We start from the raw sequence: 17,213 nt of genomic DNA, 5'->3' as shown, positions 1-17,213 counted from the left end.
ATTTTCAAAAATCATCATTTTTTTGTAAAAAAGGATTGTTACCGGATTCCTCGTCATTGAGCAAGCTACACGCACAGGAGCGGAGACTGGGACCGGCGGCCTCTCTGGGACCCATCTCCCCAGAGTTCAGCTCCCTGTTATCCATGAACATAGAATCATCATGCAGTTGTCCTGAGTGTAAAGCCGTCAGAAAATCAATCTGCCTATAGCCTTGTCACAAAACCGTCCTGCGTGTGAAAGTGTCATCATGTTGTCAAGCATGTGAAATCGTCTAAGAAACTGTCTTGCAACTGTCCTACATGTAGAACGGTCACAAAATTGTCACGGAGATGCAGATGCCACTCTTGAAAAAAATATTGAGAAAACAGTTCCTTTTCTTTTCCGGCGACAGGCACAGGTTTGCTGTGTGAGCGGCCCTGGACAAGTTGCTGAAATACTCTGTGCCTCAGTTTCGTCTGTATTTACCTCATAGGGCTATTCTGAGGATCAAATGCATCCTGCTCCAAACCGTGCAGAGCAGGTGCTCAAGAAATCTCACTGTCCCTCCCGTGAATGGGGTCCCCCTGCAGCAGGTGCGTTTCTGGCAGACTAGGTGCCTGGTACACAGTAGGCGCTCAGGGAGGACTTGTCGGCTGGGAGTGGACTCAGGTTCTGGCTCCTTCCAGTTCTGGCTCTCTGTGGTTTGCTGTGTGACCTTGGGCAGGTCTCTTTCCTCTCTGATCCTCTCTAAACCTACTTGCCTGCTGTGAAGTACCCTGAGATCTGCGTATAAAGTACCTGGTAGTGCTGGGGTTCAGCCATGGGCTAGGCGTCTTCATGGACCCGATTCTGGGTCTGGCCTCTTCCCACAGGCTCCCTCGCCCTCTCAAATCTTAGCAGAAGGGAGAGAGCCCCAGATGTGGACTCTTGTCTCAGATCTTTGGGCCCTAGGGCAAGTCTCAGATCTTTGGGCCCTAGGGCAAGTTCCTCCCTGTCTCTGTGCCTTAGTTTCTCCATCTGTCAAAACCCATTGTATGTAAGGGTTCAATATTCATTTATCCATCCGTCCATCAGATGGCAATGTACCAGGCCCTTTTCTAGACTCCAGGAACAAAAGGGTGAAAACAAGAAACAAAAAAAAAAACCCTCTCACTTGCTTTTATTTGATTTATTAGACAAAGTTAAAAGACAAATCACACACCCGTTGAAACATTTTAGAAAGATGCACAATATGGTTCTAGATTGGAAGGTAAATTTCCCAGGCTCTCTGTCTTTTTCAGCCCTCCTCCCAGTGCCATGCACAGTGCTGGGTAGGCTGGGTGCTCTGGAAATGTGTGTTGGGTGAATGAATGAACAGGACTTATCTCGATGTTCCAAAACTAGTGACAAAGGGTGGAAACGGTCTCTGAGTCCTCCCCTCCCCTGCCACCATGTTCTAAAGAGAGCTGCCTCATGAGTATGAAATTGGGGCCTGATACCCGCTCCAGGGCTTAGTGAGGGGAGCCAACTATCTTGGGGGGGGGCAACTATCTCCTCCCCAGCCTGTGTAAGTGGATTTCTGAAGAGGATCCCCAAAAATTGTCCTGCAGGGGCTGGGGCAGGGCTAGACACTTCCCCATCTCCCTAAACCCGAAGACAATGGAAATAGCATTTCATCCCCTGATGGATACACATTTGCTGACTCTCCCCATGTCTACTAGGGAGGAGGGGGAACGCGTGAGAGCTGCCGAAGGGGCCAGAGCAGGCCTGGGGAAGCCCGCACTGACACCATTTGGCCAATTCTCTGCCAAAGGGACTGAAGAAGGCAGCTGATCTTGATCCAAGCTGCAGATTTCCAACCCAAAGAGGCAAGAGTCTGTGGGGGCACCAAGGGGTGGAGAGGGAGCTAGGAAGATAGGAAGAAGTAGAGCCCATGCTCCTTCCCCGATAAATCACAGCCCTGCCGCAGTGACGCCACCTGCGGGGTCGGGGGGCATGAAGGGAGGCATAGGAACATTTAGACCTGACCCGTTGCCCTCCTGCTCACTGGTGATGGGGCCCCGAGTTTATTCACTGATGAGTGTTGCGAGGCCACAGAAGCGCCAGAGAAGTAAGAGGCCACTGTCCCTCTCCCCATCCCTCTTTCTGCTCCCCAACATGCAGGGGAGGGAAGGAGGGAGAGAGTATGACGCATCTCTCCACAGGGCAGAGAATGGAGTCAGGAGCCAAGTCAGTGATGGGGAAGAAGAGAGCTTGGAATTAGACCTTTGTGTTTAAAATTTAGCACTGGGCTGGGTTTTTGAAAACCAGAAAGCTTGGAGATCTGTCCAAATAATTAAGGACTGGGTTTTAGAGATATAGCAGAGAATAAGAGAGAGGGAGAAAAAAAAAAGCACATGTCATGTTTGCAACCCTCTGTTACATGTTCAGTCTGATCGTTAAACCACTTACACACAAAGTAGGCCAAAGATTGTCATTCTTGATATACAAAGAGCTCCTAGAAATCAATAAGAAAAACAGGAACAACCCAAGGTGGGAAAATGGGCAAAGATATTACAAGTAATTTAAAGAAGAAAGACAAATGGGCCAGAAACCACATGAAGAGCTGTCCCACCTCACTAATCATTTTCAAAACGAAGATTAAAACAAGAAGGAAAAACTACTTGTGACCTATGGGATATGGAAACTGTGTAAGGCTGAAGTCATCCAGACCTCCCTTTTGAGAAGGGAATTTGGGTAGTGTCTATTAAAGTTTAAAATCTGTAGGATGAGGGTAGTAATGTCATTTTAGAGATGGTGCCCTGATGCCCAGAGAGAGGCGGGCACCTGTTTGGAGCCCCCCAGTTTGTCACCAGAGGACAGGGCTGGAACCCTGGTAACTGGATAGGTGCCTTTGGCCCTTTATCTCTAGCCAGTTGGTCCCCTCCCCCTGGCCTTATGTATAATCTGGCCCCTGGCACCTGACTTGGGAGGCTAGGCCTGCTCTGCCCCCCGCTGCCCCGGGGCTGAGGATGGCTGGGGCCTTGTTGTTGCAGGTGACACCTCTTCCCCACTATATATGAGGCTCCCCATCAGTCCTGCTCAGTAGTGAGGTGCACAGGATGGAGGCGGGAACCCAAGGTTTGGGATCAGACAAATCTGCTCTCAAATTCCAGCTCCACACTTACTCCCTGGGACCGTTATTTAACCTCAGTTTGCTCACTTGTAAAATGGAGACAATCATCCACTCACTGGGAAGCTTGTTCCTTCCTATCAGGGGCCTCTCTGTGCCAGGCATTGTTCTAGGCACTGGGGACGCATCAGGGAACAAGAGGGTCCTTCCCCTCATGAAGTCTGCCTCCTGAAGGAGAGAGCGATTATTTGCGGTAGTGACAGAGAGTGAATGAAAGTTAAGAGAGTGATGGGAGGAGGGTCTCGTCCAAGAATGGCCTCACTGAGACACATAAGAGAAGTATTCTTGGCATAGGGACCAGCAAGCACGGAGGCCCAGAGGCCGGAAAGAGCTTGTTATGGAAAAGGGCAGTGGCGGGGGGGAGGGCCATGGCAGGTGAGGTCAGAAGGGCGGACGGGCCAGCCCGGGGGGTGTGGGCTCGGAAGCGGTTTGCATGGTGCTGGATCTTCCTAGAAGCAGATGAGGGTCTGCCTGCGCTCCAGCAGGTGCTGAGGGGGGAGGGGGCAGGGGCAGGAGTGGGAGCCGGCCGGGGTGAGGCCGGCGGTCGTCCGGGTGGTCTGGACAAGGCTAGTGGCTGTGGAAGCAGGCAGTCTGTGCGTGGGCTACCCCGAAGGTACATGGCCCAGGCCTGGTGTGGCACGTGGTTGGTGCTTACCGATCTGTTACCCGGCCTCAGATCTAAGGAGACCTAATCTGAGAATCCCAGGACTGCGTCTAGCCCACAGTCTCCTCCGTAAACGCCCAAATTGCTTCTGCTTCCCCTTGCCATCACATCCGGTTAGGCCTCCTTGCGCTACTCTGGACTTCCACAGGCCGCCAGGACCAGGTCCCTGTCCTGGGTCCCCTCTGGCTGTGAAGCAGCCTCGCCGCTCAGTTGTGCTCCCTACCTCTGCCGCACACGCACCACCCTCCAGATGCCGTGCACCCTGAGGCCCCGACAGGGTGGCTTCCTAAGTCAGGCTCCAAGTTGAGACTAGGGGGTGAGTCACAGCGACACCTGCCCGGCCAGGCCCCCAGACCAGCTGCCCAGCAGCAGGAAATGGGGAGAGGGGAGGCAGCTCCGGGCAGGTGGGAGCCCAGGTCACACACCCGTGGGTTTGGATCCCAGCTTTGCCACCTCGACCCACAAAGGCCCTTTGACCTCTCTGAGCCTCAGTGTCTCATCTGCAAAATAGAATGATGCCATCCAAGGTGGCCTAGAGGGTAAAGGGGGGTAATAACCCGCAGAGCACCTGGCCGTGTGCCCGGTGTATGTGCCAAAAGCACTCACCAAACGGGAGCCAGACTTAGCCTTATGCTCTGCTCTGGGTCTAGCTAACCAATTCGTGGCACAGTGAAAAGGAGCTCTTTGGAGGCCCAGCCTGCGTTCCAACCCAGACCCTGTGAGGGCTGTGGGAACCTAGGTAACTGACTTCCCCATCTGGGTCCTACTTTCCCCTTCTGTAAAATGGGTACCAATCTCCAAGGTTGTAGTGCACACAAAGCATCTGGCCCATAGTGGGTGCTCGATCAATGGTATGATGCCAGGGGGGAGGGACTGAATGGAAGAAGGGGAAACAGGCACAGCATGTGGTGGGGGTAGCCGGAGCCCAGGGAAATGGGGACATTGATGATCTTTTTTTTTTAAAGATTTTATTTATTTATTTGAGAGAGCGAGAATGAGAGAGAGAGAGAGCATATGAGAGGGAGGAGGGTCAGAGGGAGAAGCAGACTCCCCGCTGAGCAGGAAGCCCGATGCGGGACTCGATCCCGGGACTCCAGGATCATGACCCGAGCCGAAGGCAGTCGCTTAACCAACTGAGCCACCCAGGCGCCCGACATTGATGATCTTGGTTCTAACCCTCTCCTGGCCCCGAGGCACTATCTCCGCCAAACTGAAACCCAGGCAGTCAGAGCATCGGGGCTTGCACAGGCCTGAAAATTTAACATCCACTGTCAGTGGGCCTCAGTTTCCTTATCTGCAAAATGGAACCATCCTTCTTGCCCAGTTAAAACCAGGACAAAGGTCTGGAACCAAGATGGGCAGCGCGGAGCCAGAGATGCTGGTCACTGTGAGCTCTGGCAGGTCCTCTAAGGGACCAGGACTGCGAGTGGGCAGGGCCCGGCTAATGCTGCCTGAGCCTCTGCAGCTTGCAGGAACCCGTGTCACCCCAGTCCTTGTGTTAGATCGTTTCACACACACCGCAGTTCTACAAGGCTGGGGTTACACATTTCCCATTTTCATGGAGGAGAAAACTGAGGCTCAGAGAGATGAAGTGGTCGACCCATGAACTCACAGTCAGGAGTCAGGTGGATGCAAACCCGAGTCCAAGCTCCGAACTGCTGGGGCTCCCGCCTCCCGGATGGCTGCAGACTCCTGCCCCGTGGCTCTCCAAAAGCAGAGGAAAGCCCTTGAAAGCCATATGTCTTTCAGGGCCCAAGGTCAACCCAAGGGGCCCTGAGCTGTTTGTGAGGACAGATGGGAGGAGGACTGACTCCAGGCAGAAGAGAGGACCTTCAGTGAAGTCAGCTGTGCACACAAATGTCCTGAGTGCTCGTATTCTTTCTTCTCTTGGTGGTGGTGGTGGGGTAGGGTGTGGATGGAGGAGAATGAGATGATCCACACACTGTGGCCCTTCAGCCAAAGCAGCCCTGGGAGAACGGCAGCCTCGGGCTGGGGCTGCTCAGCCCATGGGGAGGACTCTGAGCCCCTCAGGATGCCCTGCAAGCCAACTTCACTGTCTCCAGGAGCGGGGGCTCCAGCTGCCGTCTCTCCTACTCATATGTTAAAACCCACTCTGGTGGGCCCATCACCTCCACCAGTCCAGAGCCCCCAAGGACAGGGTCGGTCCGGCTAACAGCATGTGCCAGTTGGAATGCAGTGACCGAGGGCACATGCAGGGACAAGGGTGAACGGAGAGGTACCACCTGCATTTGAGACTTCCAGAAACGTCCTTGGGAGGGGCCGAGGCCTGCTGTACCAGGACTGTCAGCCTTGTCAAGGAAGCTCGGCTCACGGGAAAGGGGGTCCGCTGGAGGGATGGAGAACCAGAGGCTCGCACCCTTCTAATGAGACCTTCTTATAAGGACACTTCCTTTCTTTCTTTTTTAAAGATTATTTTTAAGTCATCTCTACACCTAATGTAGGGTTCAAACTCACAACCCCAAGATCAAGAATCGCACACTCCACCGACCAAGCCCTCCAGGCACTCCTTATAAGGACATTTTCTAAGATCAAAAAGCCCAGACCATAAGGCAGAAGGAAACCCCCTCCCCCAAAAAGCTCATATGAGATTTGACCACATGAACAGTATCATAAATAGTGATTTCTATTCTCCAAAGGACATACAGAGTTAACGGATGGGTGTCAGACTGAAGAAAGATATTTTCAATGTCAGAACCAACAGGGGGTCAGTATGTAGGCAACACAAGGAAGTCCTATAAATTGACAAGAAAAATTCAGGAAATGTAATAAAAAAGTGGACAAAATAAAAATAAAATATAATAAAATTTGAAAAAAAATAAATGAAAATAAGGGGAAAGAAAATCAAATAAAAATAATTAAAATTGACAAAATATAAAATAAATAGCATTTTAAAGCTAAAACAATAAAATAAAAATAATTTAGAAAAGCAAAATGTAAGAGTAAAATTAAATATGCATTTATAATGTAAACTTAAATGCATTAAAATTTTTAATTACAAGTCAACATTAAACTACTAATAAAGAAAACTTTAAAAATAAAATTTAAAGATTTACATAAAATAAAAAAGAACGAATTTTAAATAAGTGAAACAAATTGAAGAATCAAATAAAAAGTTGGCGATTCATAACAATTAAAAAAGAAAGAGAGGAAAATAAAATACAAAATAAGAGCAGGATTTTGCGTGATGGGTGCTGATAATGTGCTATGAATTAAGGAGTCTGATTGACTCAAATGCCTGCCAGAAGGGGGGCAGGGGGGAGGAGGAAGGAAAAGCATGTCCAAAAGACAGCATCTGACGGGGTTTTTCCAGCCTGCTGTGGGCAGAGGGTAGGACGTCAGGCCCCACGACAGCCTCATCCACAAATGGCTGTCACATCATTTATACATTTATAATGCACCAGCACCAGGCACACATACCACACACATCCTTCCATCCTCGCTGCTGTCCTCTGAGGTCCGGTTTCATAGAGGAGTGAACAGAGGCTCAGAGAGAGAGCAATCATGTGCCACAGTCTACCCTCTGAACGTGGGCTCCTTAGAGTAACCTTCTTTTGACAAGTTAGGTCTCCCGAGGACTTCCAAACACAGGCAGGGACATGTCTGTCATCAGGCTAGAATGTTCTGGATGCTAGAAAGAGCCAATCTCCCATGGCACGTGACAGTTACCGCCATTAACTGAACACCTACTCTCTCTCAGGTAGGTTACATGCATAACCTTGATCCTCAAGACAACCATATGAGGTAGATGCTATGATTGTCCCCATGGTACTGACAGACGACACTGAGATTCAGGAGTGGAATATTTGCACCCAAGCATGGCAGTAGCAGAGGTGGGAGCTGAGCCCATGCATCTCACAGCCCAAATCCCAGCCTTCCCGCCTGGCGCTGGAACTCTTGAGAGCACCCCCTATTTGCTAGAAATGTCCTATTTCACAAGTTAGCCAACGGAGGCACAGAAGGGAGAGATAACCTGCCCGAGGTCACTCAGCTGGTGAGTGGCAGAGCCCAGGGCCTTTGTGACAGCCTGCTGACCTCCCACTGCTCATCTGGGACTTGCTAGAGACAGCCGTGCCCACTTGCCAACACCAGGGCAGGCTCTGGAAGGGCAGCCGTGACATTCCTTCTCTGCGAGTCTCCACCCCTGCGGATGTGGGCACCGCTGTTGGGCTTCAGGGAAAGTGGAGGCTTCTGGCAAAAGGGAGTGGTTTTCTCCATGTGGTCTGCATCCCCCAGGCTTGGGAATGCCTTTCTTTTGAGCTGGTGAAACAGAACCCCCACCACAATGGCGCACTGGAGCCCCCACCGTGGACCGCAGGGCAGGGGCCCTATGAATCACGTGGCACGACTCCAAGAAATCATCCTAGGGCAGGCGGTGGTGGCCCAGCCTGAGGCAGCCATGCCCGAGGGGAGTGCCTCGCCTGTCCGCGATGGGAACAAGACCATTCCCTGTGGGACCTGGAGGGATCCCCGAGGTTGGGGCTGAAGGCATGCGTCCGAATAACACTGCCTGCTGCACAGGCCCATGGAGACCTGGAGGCCTATCCCAGCTTCTCCCCGTCCTGGCTCTGTGCCCTTGGAAGTCAATTGCCCTCTCTGAGCTCGGAGGGCCTCCTCTGCAGAATAACAGAATCACACCACCTCCTGGGCTATTCTGCGGCTGAATTGGGAAAAGGCCTGAAGGGGTGGTTATGCACCCAGCTTTGGAATTAATTGTCTGGGTTTAAATCCTGGTTTTGCCAAACTTACTCTGCCAAGCTATTGGGCTGAAGCATATGAAATTGCTAATATTGGGCTGTTTTTCTGACCTATAAAAATGGCAATTTCATATACTTTCAACTAATGTCCCTTTCTCTTAAATCAGTTTCCTCCTCTGTAAAATATGGATAATAGTCCTCACAGCAACCTATGAGGATTAAATACGGCTGGGAAGCAACTGAGCTCAGCAGAGCTCGGGCTCTGGGACCAGGCAGGATTTGAACCTTAGCTGTGTGACCTTGGGTAAGGTACTTAACCTCTCTGTGCCTCAGTCTTCTCATCTGTAGAACAGGGATAATAGGTTTATTAAGAAAATTTAACCAGTTCATAGGTATAAAGCACTTAGAACTGTGCCTGATATTGTTACATAAAATAAAATAATACAGGTAAAACAGCATCTGGCATAGAGTAAACGTTCAACTGTAAAACCAAATCAAAAACAGACTTTTAAAAACCTTTGATGCTAGGAAAAGTTAAGTATTTTTAAAGACAAAAATGTATGTTTTTAGGAACATACATGTGTGTGGAAATGCCGGTGAGGAACATGCTCCTGGGTATCCACCGCGCCTGGGGCCTTCTGTGTCGGCCAGGGTCCACAGCCCGCGGTTCTAAGGGAAGGACTGGCCCCGAGGCCGTGGTGGCTCTGAGTCTGGCCCAGGCCTCAGCCTGCTCCCTCTCTTGGAAGCACACAGCCAAGCCACAGAGCCTGTGGGCCACACACGTCATTCCAGGGGCCCATTCGAGGCTCCCAAGCCCGGGCTGGCCTCTCGTTCTTAAGAAACCTCTGCTAGCTATGGATGCCCTCTTCATTCCATCCCCCTTGTCTGACATTTATCCTAGACCTGGGACAGAGGCACAGCAGACCCAGAGCAGCCGAGTCATCCAGGGAAACTGAGGCTCTCAAGGGCCCAACACCAGGACTTCCAGGCTCTGGAGCCGGCTACCTTCCTCTACCTCTCCAAAGCCGCCCTCCCCTGCTCCCCAGTCTCAGCTGCACCCTCGCTTCCACCCATTGCCTGGGGCCGGGGGGCTGAGGTCCTGCCCTGCTTGAGCCTCCATCTGCACAAGCTTTGGTCTCAAAGGTCTCAACTGGCCTTTTCAGCCCAGCATTCCATTATTCTATAAAAAAGGAAAGTGGAACCCTTCCGCAAACTGTAAAGAGCTGTGTGAACCAGAGGGCAGTTCATGGCATTGGATGGGTTTTCCAGAGAAGTCTCTGGTAGGCAGGATTTGCTCCTGTGGGTCTGGAACCTGGAAGACGCAGGCCACACATCCATTTCCTCTGTGATCTGGGACAAACCAAGTCCCCTCTCTGAACCAGCCTTCCTCTTCTGGAAGGGCAGAGGGAGGACCCATGTCCGCCAGGCAGGATCAGTGCAAAAGGCCCACACGATGTCTGGCGCCCACCGGCTGCTCAGGGGTGTCTGATGCAGGAGGATATTAAGGGCTCTGACTGATCGCTCCATCTCCTGGGGCTAAAAGTCCCATGCCTTGGGAAGGACGTGGCCACCAGACTCAGGGCCACCAAAAATAGGCAGACGACTTGCAAAATGTGCCAGAGGCGGTCACTGCTCATTGAGGCAATTTGGTGTAGCACGTGGAGCTCTGCAGTCAGACTCCCTGGGTTCACATGCCTCCTGCTCTGGGGCCCACGGGGCCTCAGTCTCCCCATCTGCGATACAGGGACCCTCCTACGACCTGTCTCTGAGAGATTTATGAGGATGTTATTGGGCTCAGCTGATCCAGCAGCCTCCACACTTCCTTGACAGAGGTAAAAATTCCAGTTTTATATCAGTTCACGCACAGCATGCAGAATACACACATCAGTACAAACACACACACTCTCACACATCCCCATCTATGTGCACACACATGAGCATGCACACTCACTTACTCATACACACACTCACATATATGTGTAAACAGAAACACATTTCTCAAAATAATGTTTAATCTTAAGACTTGCAATACATTCTGATATTTTCTAAAAAGGAGGTTAGCTAACTCTAGCCTATGGGCCAAATCCGGCCCTTGGCCTTGTTGTATGGCCTATGAACCGAGAAGGGTTTATAACAACAGCAACAAAGAAGAGTATGGGACAGGTCATATGTGGCCCGCAAAGCAGGAAATATTTACTGTCTGGCCCTCTACAAAAAACGTTTCCTGACCCCCTCCCTCCCCCCGTTTTATTCTATCCTATACCGTCGTGTTCTGTTCTGTTGCATTGTATTCCACTTCATTCAAAATTGCTGTCTGTACTTACTAAATTTAGTTCCCCGATCTGTTGATGGGTTGCAAACCTCAGTTTGAAAACTTTGCAGTCATACAAGCGTCAGTTTTTTTACTAGATGGAAAAGTGGATGAATAAACAGTGAACTGATAGACGGACACAAAGACACAGGAGAACAAAATGGATAAGGTCACCTTCGCCAAACAACGTCCCCTCGTTGAGTGTCAGATTGCTCAGCTGAGACCAGGAATGCCCCTGACCTGCCGCTGAAGGCTGTGTGGAGGGGCAGTGGGGTCCCGTCCGTGTCAGTCTTTCTGATGGGTCTGTAACTGACATCTCAAGGAGACACTGAGCCCTTTGACAGGTGGGACAGTGGAGCGCATCTCTACCGTCCTTGTCAACACCTAGTCAGAGCCTGGCCTAGGGGAGGGGCTCAATGCATATTTCTTTGGGATAAAGGTGACATGCAAGTGGCATCCAAGGCCCCTCCGTGACTGGACTCTCACCCCGTCTGCAATCGGACCTCTACTTCCTCTGGCCACACAGCCCCTTCGGCCTTTTCCACCTGACCAGACCCTCCCTTCCTCCTGCTGGAGTCCCCATCCCCGTCCCAGCTACCACCTTGCCTGACAAAATCCCTGTGATAAGGCTCCTCTCAGAGGCCTCCACCTTGCAGCCCCTGGCAAGTCACCAACAGGACCCATGTGCATTTCCACACACAGGCTTTGGAGCCTCCAAAATGCTGGGTCCATGTCCCCGATGTTGGGAGTTCCCGGACAGGTCACTGGCCCTCTCTGAGCCTCAGTTCCCTTGTCTGGGAAATGGGTGTCCACCAGACAGCGTCATAGTGAGGATTCCTGCTGCGCAGAGCTCCTGGCACATGGCCAGCCCTCACTAAGTGGCCTCAAGGCTCTCCTTTGGTGACTGGGCGGGGGCTGGGTGGCTTCCATCCCTGGAGAGGGAGGTGGGTTCCCCCAACGGTGGAGGCATGTGAGGTGAAGCAGCATCTCCTTTGAGCCCAAGCTTGGCTCCAGAACTGGCCACAGAGGGAGAGGGCATGGGCGCAGAGACGAGTTTACTGAGTACCTACTGCACACCCAACATGCTGCTTTCCTTTTCTCAACCAGCCGTATTTTATGAAGGAACCCAGGCCCAAAGGGGCCAAAGTGCCTTGCCTGAGGTAGCATTCTACTGACACATGATGCCTTTCCTGGGCCCCCCAGGTGCAGTTAAACCCCTCACTCCATCCTCTAGCAGTTGGTTCTCCTTCCAGAGCTGCCCCTGACATACATCTTGACCTGGTACAACCTGGAGGCCAGCACTGAGGGGGATGCACCTTGTTCTGGGCCCGCCTGGCCCTGGCCCAGCCCTGCAGACGAGAAACCTGGGTCCTTCCCCATCTCTGCCACTGCCTTGGGCACCTGCTTGCTGGGGCTCAGCTTCCCTGCTACAGACTGGGGACAGTGCTGCCTGCCCGGCGGTGCAGAGAATGATCACACTCACCTCACCCGAGGGAGGCGCTGCTCACTGAGCAGATGAAGAATGAAGAGGCTCACCGAGGGGACAAGGGCAGAAGTCAGGTTCAACCCACACGAAACCCCCCAGTCCAGAGAGCACCCCAGCCTGCTGTAAAATGGGAGGGAGAAGTGGTAGAATCTTTATAAAGCACCTACTCTATGCTTCCAGACACCTTCCCTCTGGGACTGTGGTGAATCTTCCCAACTATTAGAGGGGGAGATACAACTGTTCCCATTTCACAGACGTGGAACCACAGACTGGAGAAGGCATGTGGCCTGCCCAAGGTCACACACCTAGGGCAGGAGAGGGCTCAGGATTTGAACCCAGGGCTATCTGAATTCCAGAGTTGAACTCCCCGAATTCCCTCTGCCCCTTGCTGCCTCGGGTCTAGAAGGATCTGAAATCACCATGCGAATGTGGGGGGACTCTTGCCTCCACCAGGCCCCCTCTCCAGCCTTGGACGTCAGAGAAGTCCGTCACAGCCTGTCTTCTCCTCATTGCCTAAATGAAGCTCCATATCATGGGTTGGGGGTTGCAGACCAGAGCTCCCTCACACTCCCTGCCTGTCCCATTGCCAGGACACCCCAGCATGTCTCAAGAGAAATGTTTCCATCTGGTTCTGATTCATTTACACTTAATTAATCAACATGTTGTTTTGTAAGAGACAGTTGAGATCCAAGAATCTTTCTCAAGCTTTTTCTTTCATTCTTTCTTGTCTTAGAAACAGAAAAATTGAAAAAAAAGAAAAAAAGAAAGAAAGAAACAGAAAAATTGGGTTTCATCAGAAAACAGTGACGCCGGAGCTTGAAGAAGCATGGGTCTGCGGGTGCCAGGCCCCGAGGGTGACAGCTCAGCCTGGGCAGCTGCTGGGCCTTGCAGAGCAGGCCGAAGACTGAGGCCTGGGACTCGGGCATGGAGGGGAGGCTGGGGAAGTCAGGGAAGGGCATCCCTCCACCCTGGTAACTGCTTAAGAGCAGGCCCTGGGTCTGTGCACCTTGGCATCTCCAAGTTTCCCAGCACAGAGCCTGGCACAGAGCCTGCCCTGTAGCTGTTGTTGAATGAGCAAGTGAAGAGATAGATGCATGGAGCACGGCCAGGGCTTAGGTGCCTTCAGGACACATTCTCCTTCTACAGTGACAGCAAAATGTCAAGGCCGGTAAGACCCTCAGGGATGTCGTGTGGAGTTTCCCAAGCAGCTGTCTCATGAAAAATAGCCCTCTGCTGCATGATTAGTTTGGGAAAGGTCCTGCTGTCTAGCCCCACCACTTCACCATGAATGCTCCGATAAGTCCTGCAGTCAAGAAATCTGCCAAACCCAGCATTTCCCAAACCTATTTGGCCAGGACGCCTATGACCACTTTGCAGAATATGCTACAGGAAGGGGTTTCCTACCCCTCCACCCTCACCCCAGGGCCAATGGGGAAACTGAGGCCGTTGGCAGGAGCTGAGGAGTCCACTCACCCGAAGTCACACAGTACAAAGGTGCCTGGGGTGGGACTGAAATCCAAGACTCTCCATCGCACCTGACTGATAAGTGGAGCTATAAGCTTCTCTGGAAACGCTGGATGGGCATGTTTACGTCCCATAAACAAGGCATCAACTATGGTGGGGAGGGGCACCGAGAGCCCCCTTGCCAAACTGGGGCAGCATTGGGAGCAGCCATGCCCAAGCTCCTCACCGAGCAACTGGGGATGGGGAAAGGGATTAGAAGTTTTCTTTTTCTTTAATCTGTGTGTGTGTGTGTCTTTTTAGAACTGTGAAGCATCTTAAAGATCTCCCCAACAAGCTCCTCTTCAGATGGGGAACGGAGACTCTGGGAAGGGAAAGCCAACACAGCTCAGGAGCCATCCTGACAGATGGAGTGGGATTCCAGCCTGCATTGCTACTCACCCGCTGTGCAACCTTGGACAAATCAGTTTCCCTCTCTGAATCCTCATCCAGATCATAAGCAGCCCTCCCCCCTGCCCCCCCCCCCCGACCCCGACGAGGCTGTTGTGAGTAGCCAGGGACACCATGCACAGGAAATGAAGACGACTGGTACCTACAAGTGCCCACTAGGAGCCTGTGTACTTGGCTACTCACTTAACAAACACACTAATTTAGTCTTGCCCACATCTGCCTTGTGAGTTGGATACTTCAGATTATTATTCCTCTTGTTAAAGAGGAGTCAGTGAGGAGAAAGTTTTTATTTTTATTTCTTTGGTCTGTTTTAAAACTGAGAAAAATCTTAGAGATGTTCTAAAAGAGCCTTAGATGGGTAAACCCAGGCTCAGAGAGGCAAAGTGACTTCCCCAAGGTCACTCAGCTGGTCACTGGGGAAGCTGATTCCAGAGACTATAGACTCAGCCACTACACATGGGACATTCACAGAGGAGCATCCCCATGAAGTCCCAAACTTGCCCCAGCTCACCTGAAGCCCACCCACTGCTCGGACCCCTGGGTCCCTCCATCCAGTCACACGGGGGATTGGATCCCTTTGGGCCAGTCACCCCCACCCAATCCCACCTCCGCATTCTCCCATAGCCCCTCTCTGCTTCCTGCTCCAGTCCAGGAGTGAGTGTGTCCATGCAGGGCTTTTCACTCAAATGGACTAGAAGCTCCTAGAGGGCAGACTCTCCTATTCCCATGTAGCCTTGTTCAGACCTAACACCACAGCTGGAAAAAAAAAAGACACTGGGTCTTCCGCTCACCTGCTGGACAATTTAGCAAATTTACCTAACCTGTCGAGCCTCGGCACCCGGCTTTATAAAATGGGATGAGTGCTGTCATGAGGATGCGGTGGGGATTCCCTTGGCACAGTGGCTGGCATTCCAAGGTTGGTTCTCAGACTGGTACCAGCTCAGGAGACTTGCTGGCCTGCTTGCCCTCCTCAGCCCCACGGGCTTTGCCGACCCCCACACTGCAGCGACAGCCTCAAACCCATCTCTTGAGGACATTCTGACTCTCACAGTGAGCGGCTGTGGCATAGGACCCTGAGGGTGCAAGGGGCCCCTCTGTGCCCCAGGTCCATTTACAGTCTGAACCTTGGTTTACCTTCCGAGTGTTCCCAGGAGGTCAAGATGGAAAAACTGAGGGGCTCTGGGACTTCTTCCAGGTCATCTCAGAATAAATGCACATAAATTCAGGTCTCAGGTCTCCCTGAATTCACAAAGCTCATGTCCTTGCCAGAGGGGGTCCACTAAGGAATACTGCCTTCCTGAAGGTGACATGGTGAGTCATGGTCAATGATGGGGCTGAGACTGGGTCATCTGGACTCCCAGCCCGGGGCTATGTATGTCTTCTCCCAGCTCAGCATGGATACTTGGCATGGCTTCTAAGTCACTAATTCTGTTCCCTAGTCCCAGTGTCCTCTGGCCTGACACCTGGGGCTTCCTGTCTCCGCACAGAGCCACCCTCTTTCTTCTCAGCAATGCTGCTACTATAGGGAGTGGGTCAGTGAGAGAGCCCTACCAGCCCCTTCCTTCCTTGGAGGGCCTCCTTGGGCCAGCTTGCCAGACAGGTGTCCCGGGGCCTCAGTCTCCCCGTCTGTAAAGTGGGCCTGATGGCTATCTGCAGGAGTTGCGGTTCCAGGGGCCAAACCCCTGTCTGCCCTGCTGTGCGTGCCCTGCCACCCAGCCCGCTGCCCCTCCTCGTACCTTGCTTCTTCCTTCGGTTCAGGGGGAGCATGTCCACGGCGTGGGCGACGAGCAGCAACAGGCAGAGTGGCGCCCGCATCTGGGCAGCCTGGTCGGCGCGGGCGCGCGGGGGCTCCCCCGGAGGCCCGATGGCTGCTCCGGGCGCGCGGGCGCATCCGCGGGGCGCGGGCTCGATCCGCCGCCAGGGACGCGCCGTCTGCGCAGGGGCCGGCCGCCAGGTCGAGTGAGGGCGTCGGCGGAGCGGGGACACTGCCCCGGCGGGGAGGAGCCCGGCGCGCGGGGCGGCGCGTTCACCCGCTCTGGCGGCGCGGGGGGCGGGGGTCGCCCGGCGGGGGACCGGAGGTCGGTGGGTCCGGCAGTCCGCGGCTCTGGCGTCGTTCCGCCCCCTGCGCTGCCGCACTCACAGACCCGCCGCCGCCGGCCCGCCAGACGCAGGTACACGGGCGCGGCCTCCAAGTGACCCCCCCATCCTGGCGCTCTCGGCACCTCCCGACCCCCCACTCCCCGCCTGCCCCCGATTTTCTCCCTTCTCCTCGGTCGCTCCTGGCTCCTGCGCCTGGCCCTTCGGGGCCACTCCTGCACTTCCTCTTGTCCCCTCTCTGCCTCACCGTCCCCTACTCTGCGGCCTGACCGTCTGCTCTGCCTCGTTCTTTCAAGGGAGTCCGGCGTCCCCTCCGGCCACGGCCCCTGCATGTGTCCTGCGCAGCCTGCGGGGAGCCCCTAATCTTTGATTCCAAGTGACCGGCACCTCATAAATTCGCTGGACTGTGTTTCCTCCGACCTCATCTACTGGATGGGGAGCAGCTGGGGCCGTTTTAACGCTTTCACAGCCAGACCCCTCCTCCTAGCCAGCAGACAGCACACTCAGAGAGGCCAGTGACTTGCCCAAGGCCACACACAGCAGGTCAGCGCCCGGTCTGCATGCAGCGCCTGCCCTCTGGGGCACTACTCAGGGCACAGAGGAGCTTAGCTCGGACAGCCTCTTGCTGAACAACTGTCCTTTCTTTTTCCTGTGCTTGTGGCTTGTCGCCTTCAGCCCCTTCTCTCCATCCTCAGTGAGTCCCCAGTGCAATGAGGGCATTTGAAGGCATGCCCATGGGCAGGAGACACACAGGGAGGCAGCTCTGGCCTGGCCATTTTTCTGTAGGGTTCCACGAGCACACCCGCAGACAAGATTCTGGCATCTTGGTGGAATGTCAGAGCCAGTCCACCCAAATGGCTCCATTTCACAGATGGGGTCACTGAGGCCTCGGGATTGTG

General features: G+C 53.2%; 1 protein-coding gene across 1 annotated transcript in view; it reads right to left on the bottom strand.

Moving 5' to 3' along the window:
- Positions 1–16,032, bottom strand: part of RSPO4 (R-spondin 4) — a 30,469-nt gene extending 14,437 nt beyond the window's left edge. The window contains exon 1 of the mRNA XM_032419942.1: positions 15,954–16,032. Coding sequence (XP_032275833.1) covers positions 15,954–16,032 — 79 coding nt within the window. The remainder of the gene's footprint in view (positions 1–15,953) is intronic.
- Between the last annotated feature and the right edge of the window lie 1,181 nt (positions 16,033–17,213).

The sequence above is a fragment of the Phoca vitulina genome, unplaced genomic scaffold (assembly GCF_004348235.1).
Source record: "Phoca vitulina isolate PV1807 unplaced genomic scaffold, GSC_HSeal_1.0 scaffold22, whole genome shotgun sequence".
Lineage (NCBI taxonomy): Eukaryota > Metazoa > Chordata > Mammalia > Carnivora > Phocidae > Phoca > Phoca vitulina.
Note: the sequence above shows the minus strand (reverse complement) of the source record. Positions and strands in the feature narration are given on the sequence as shown.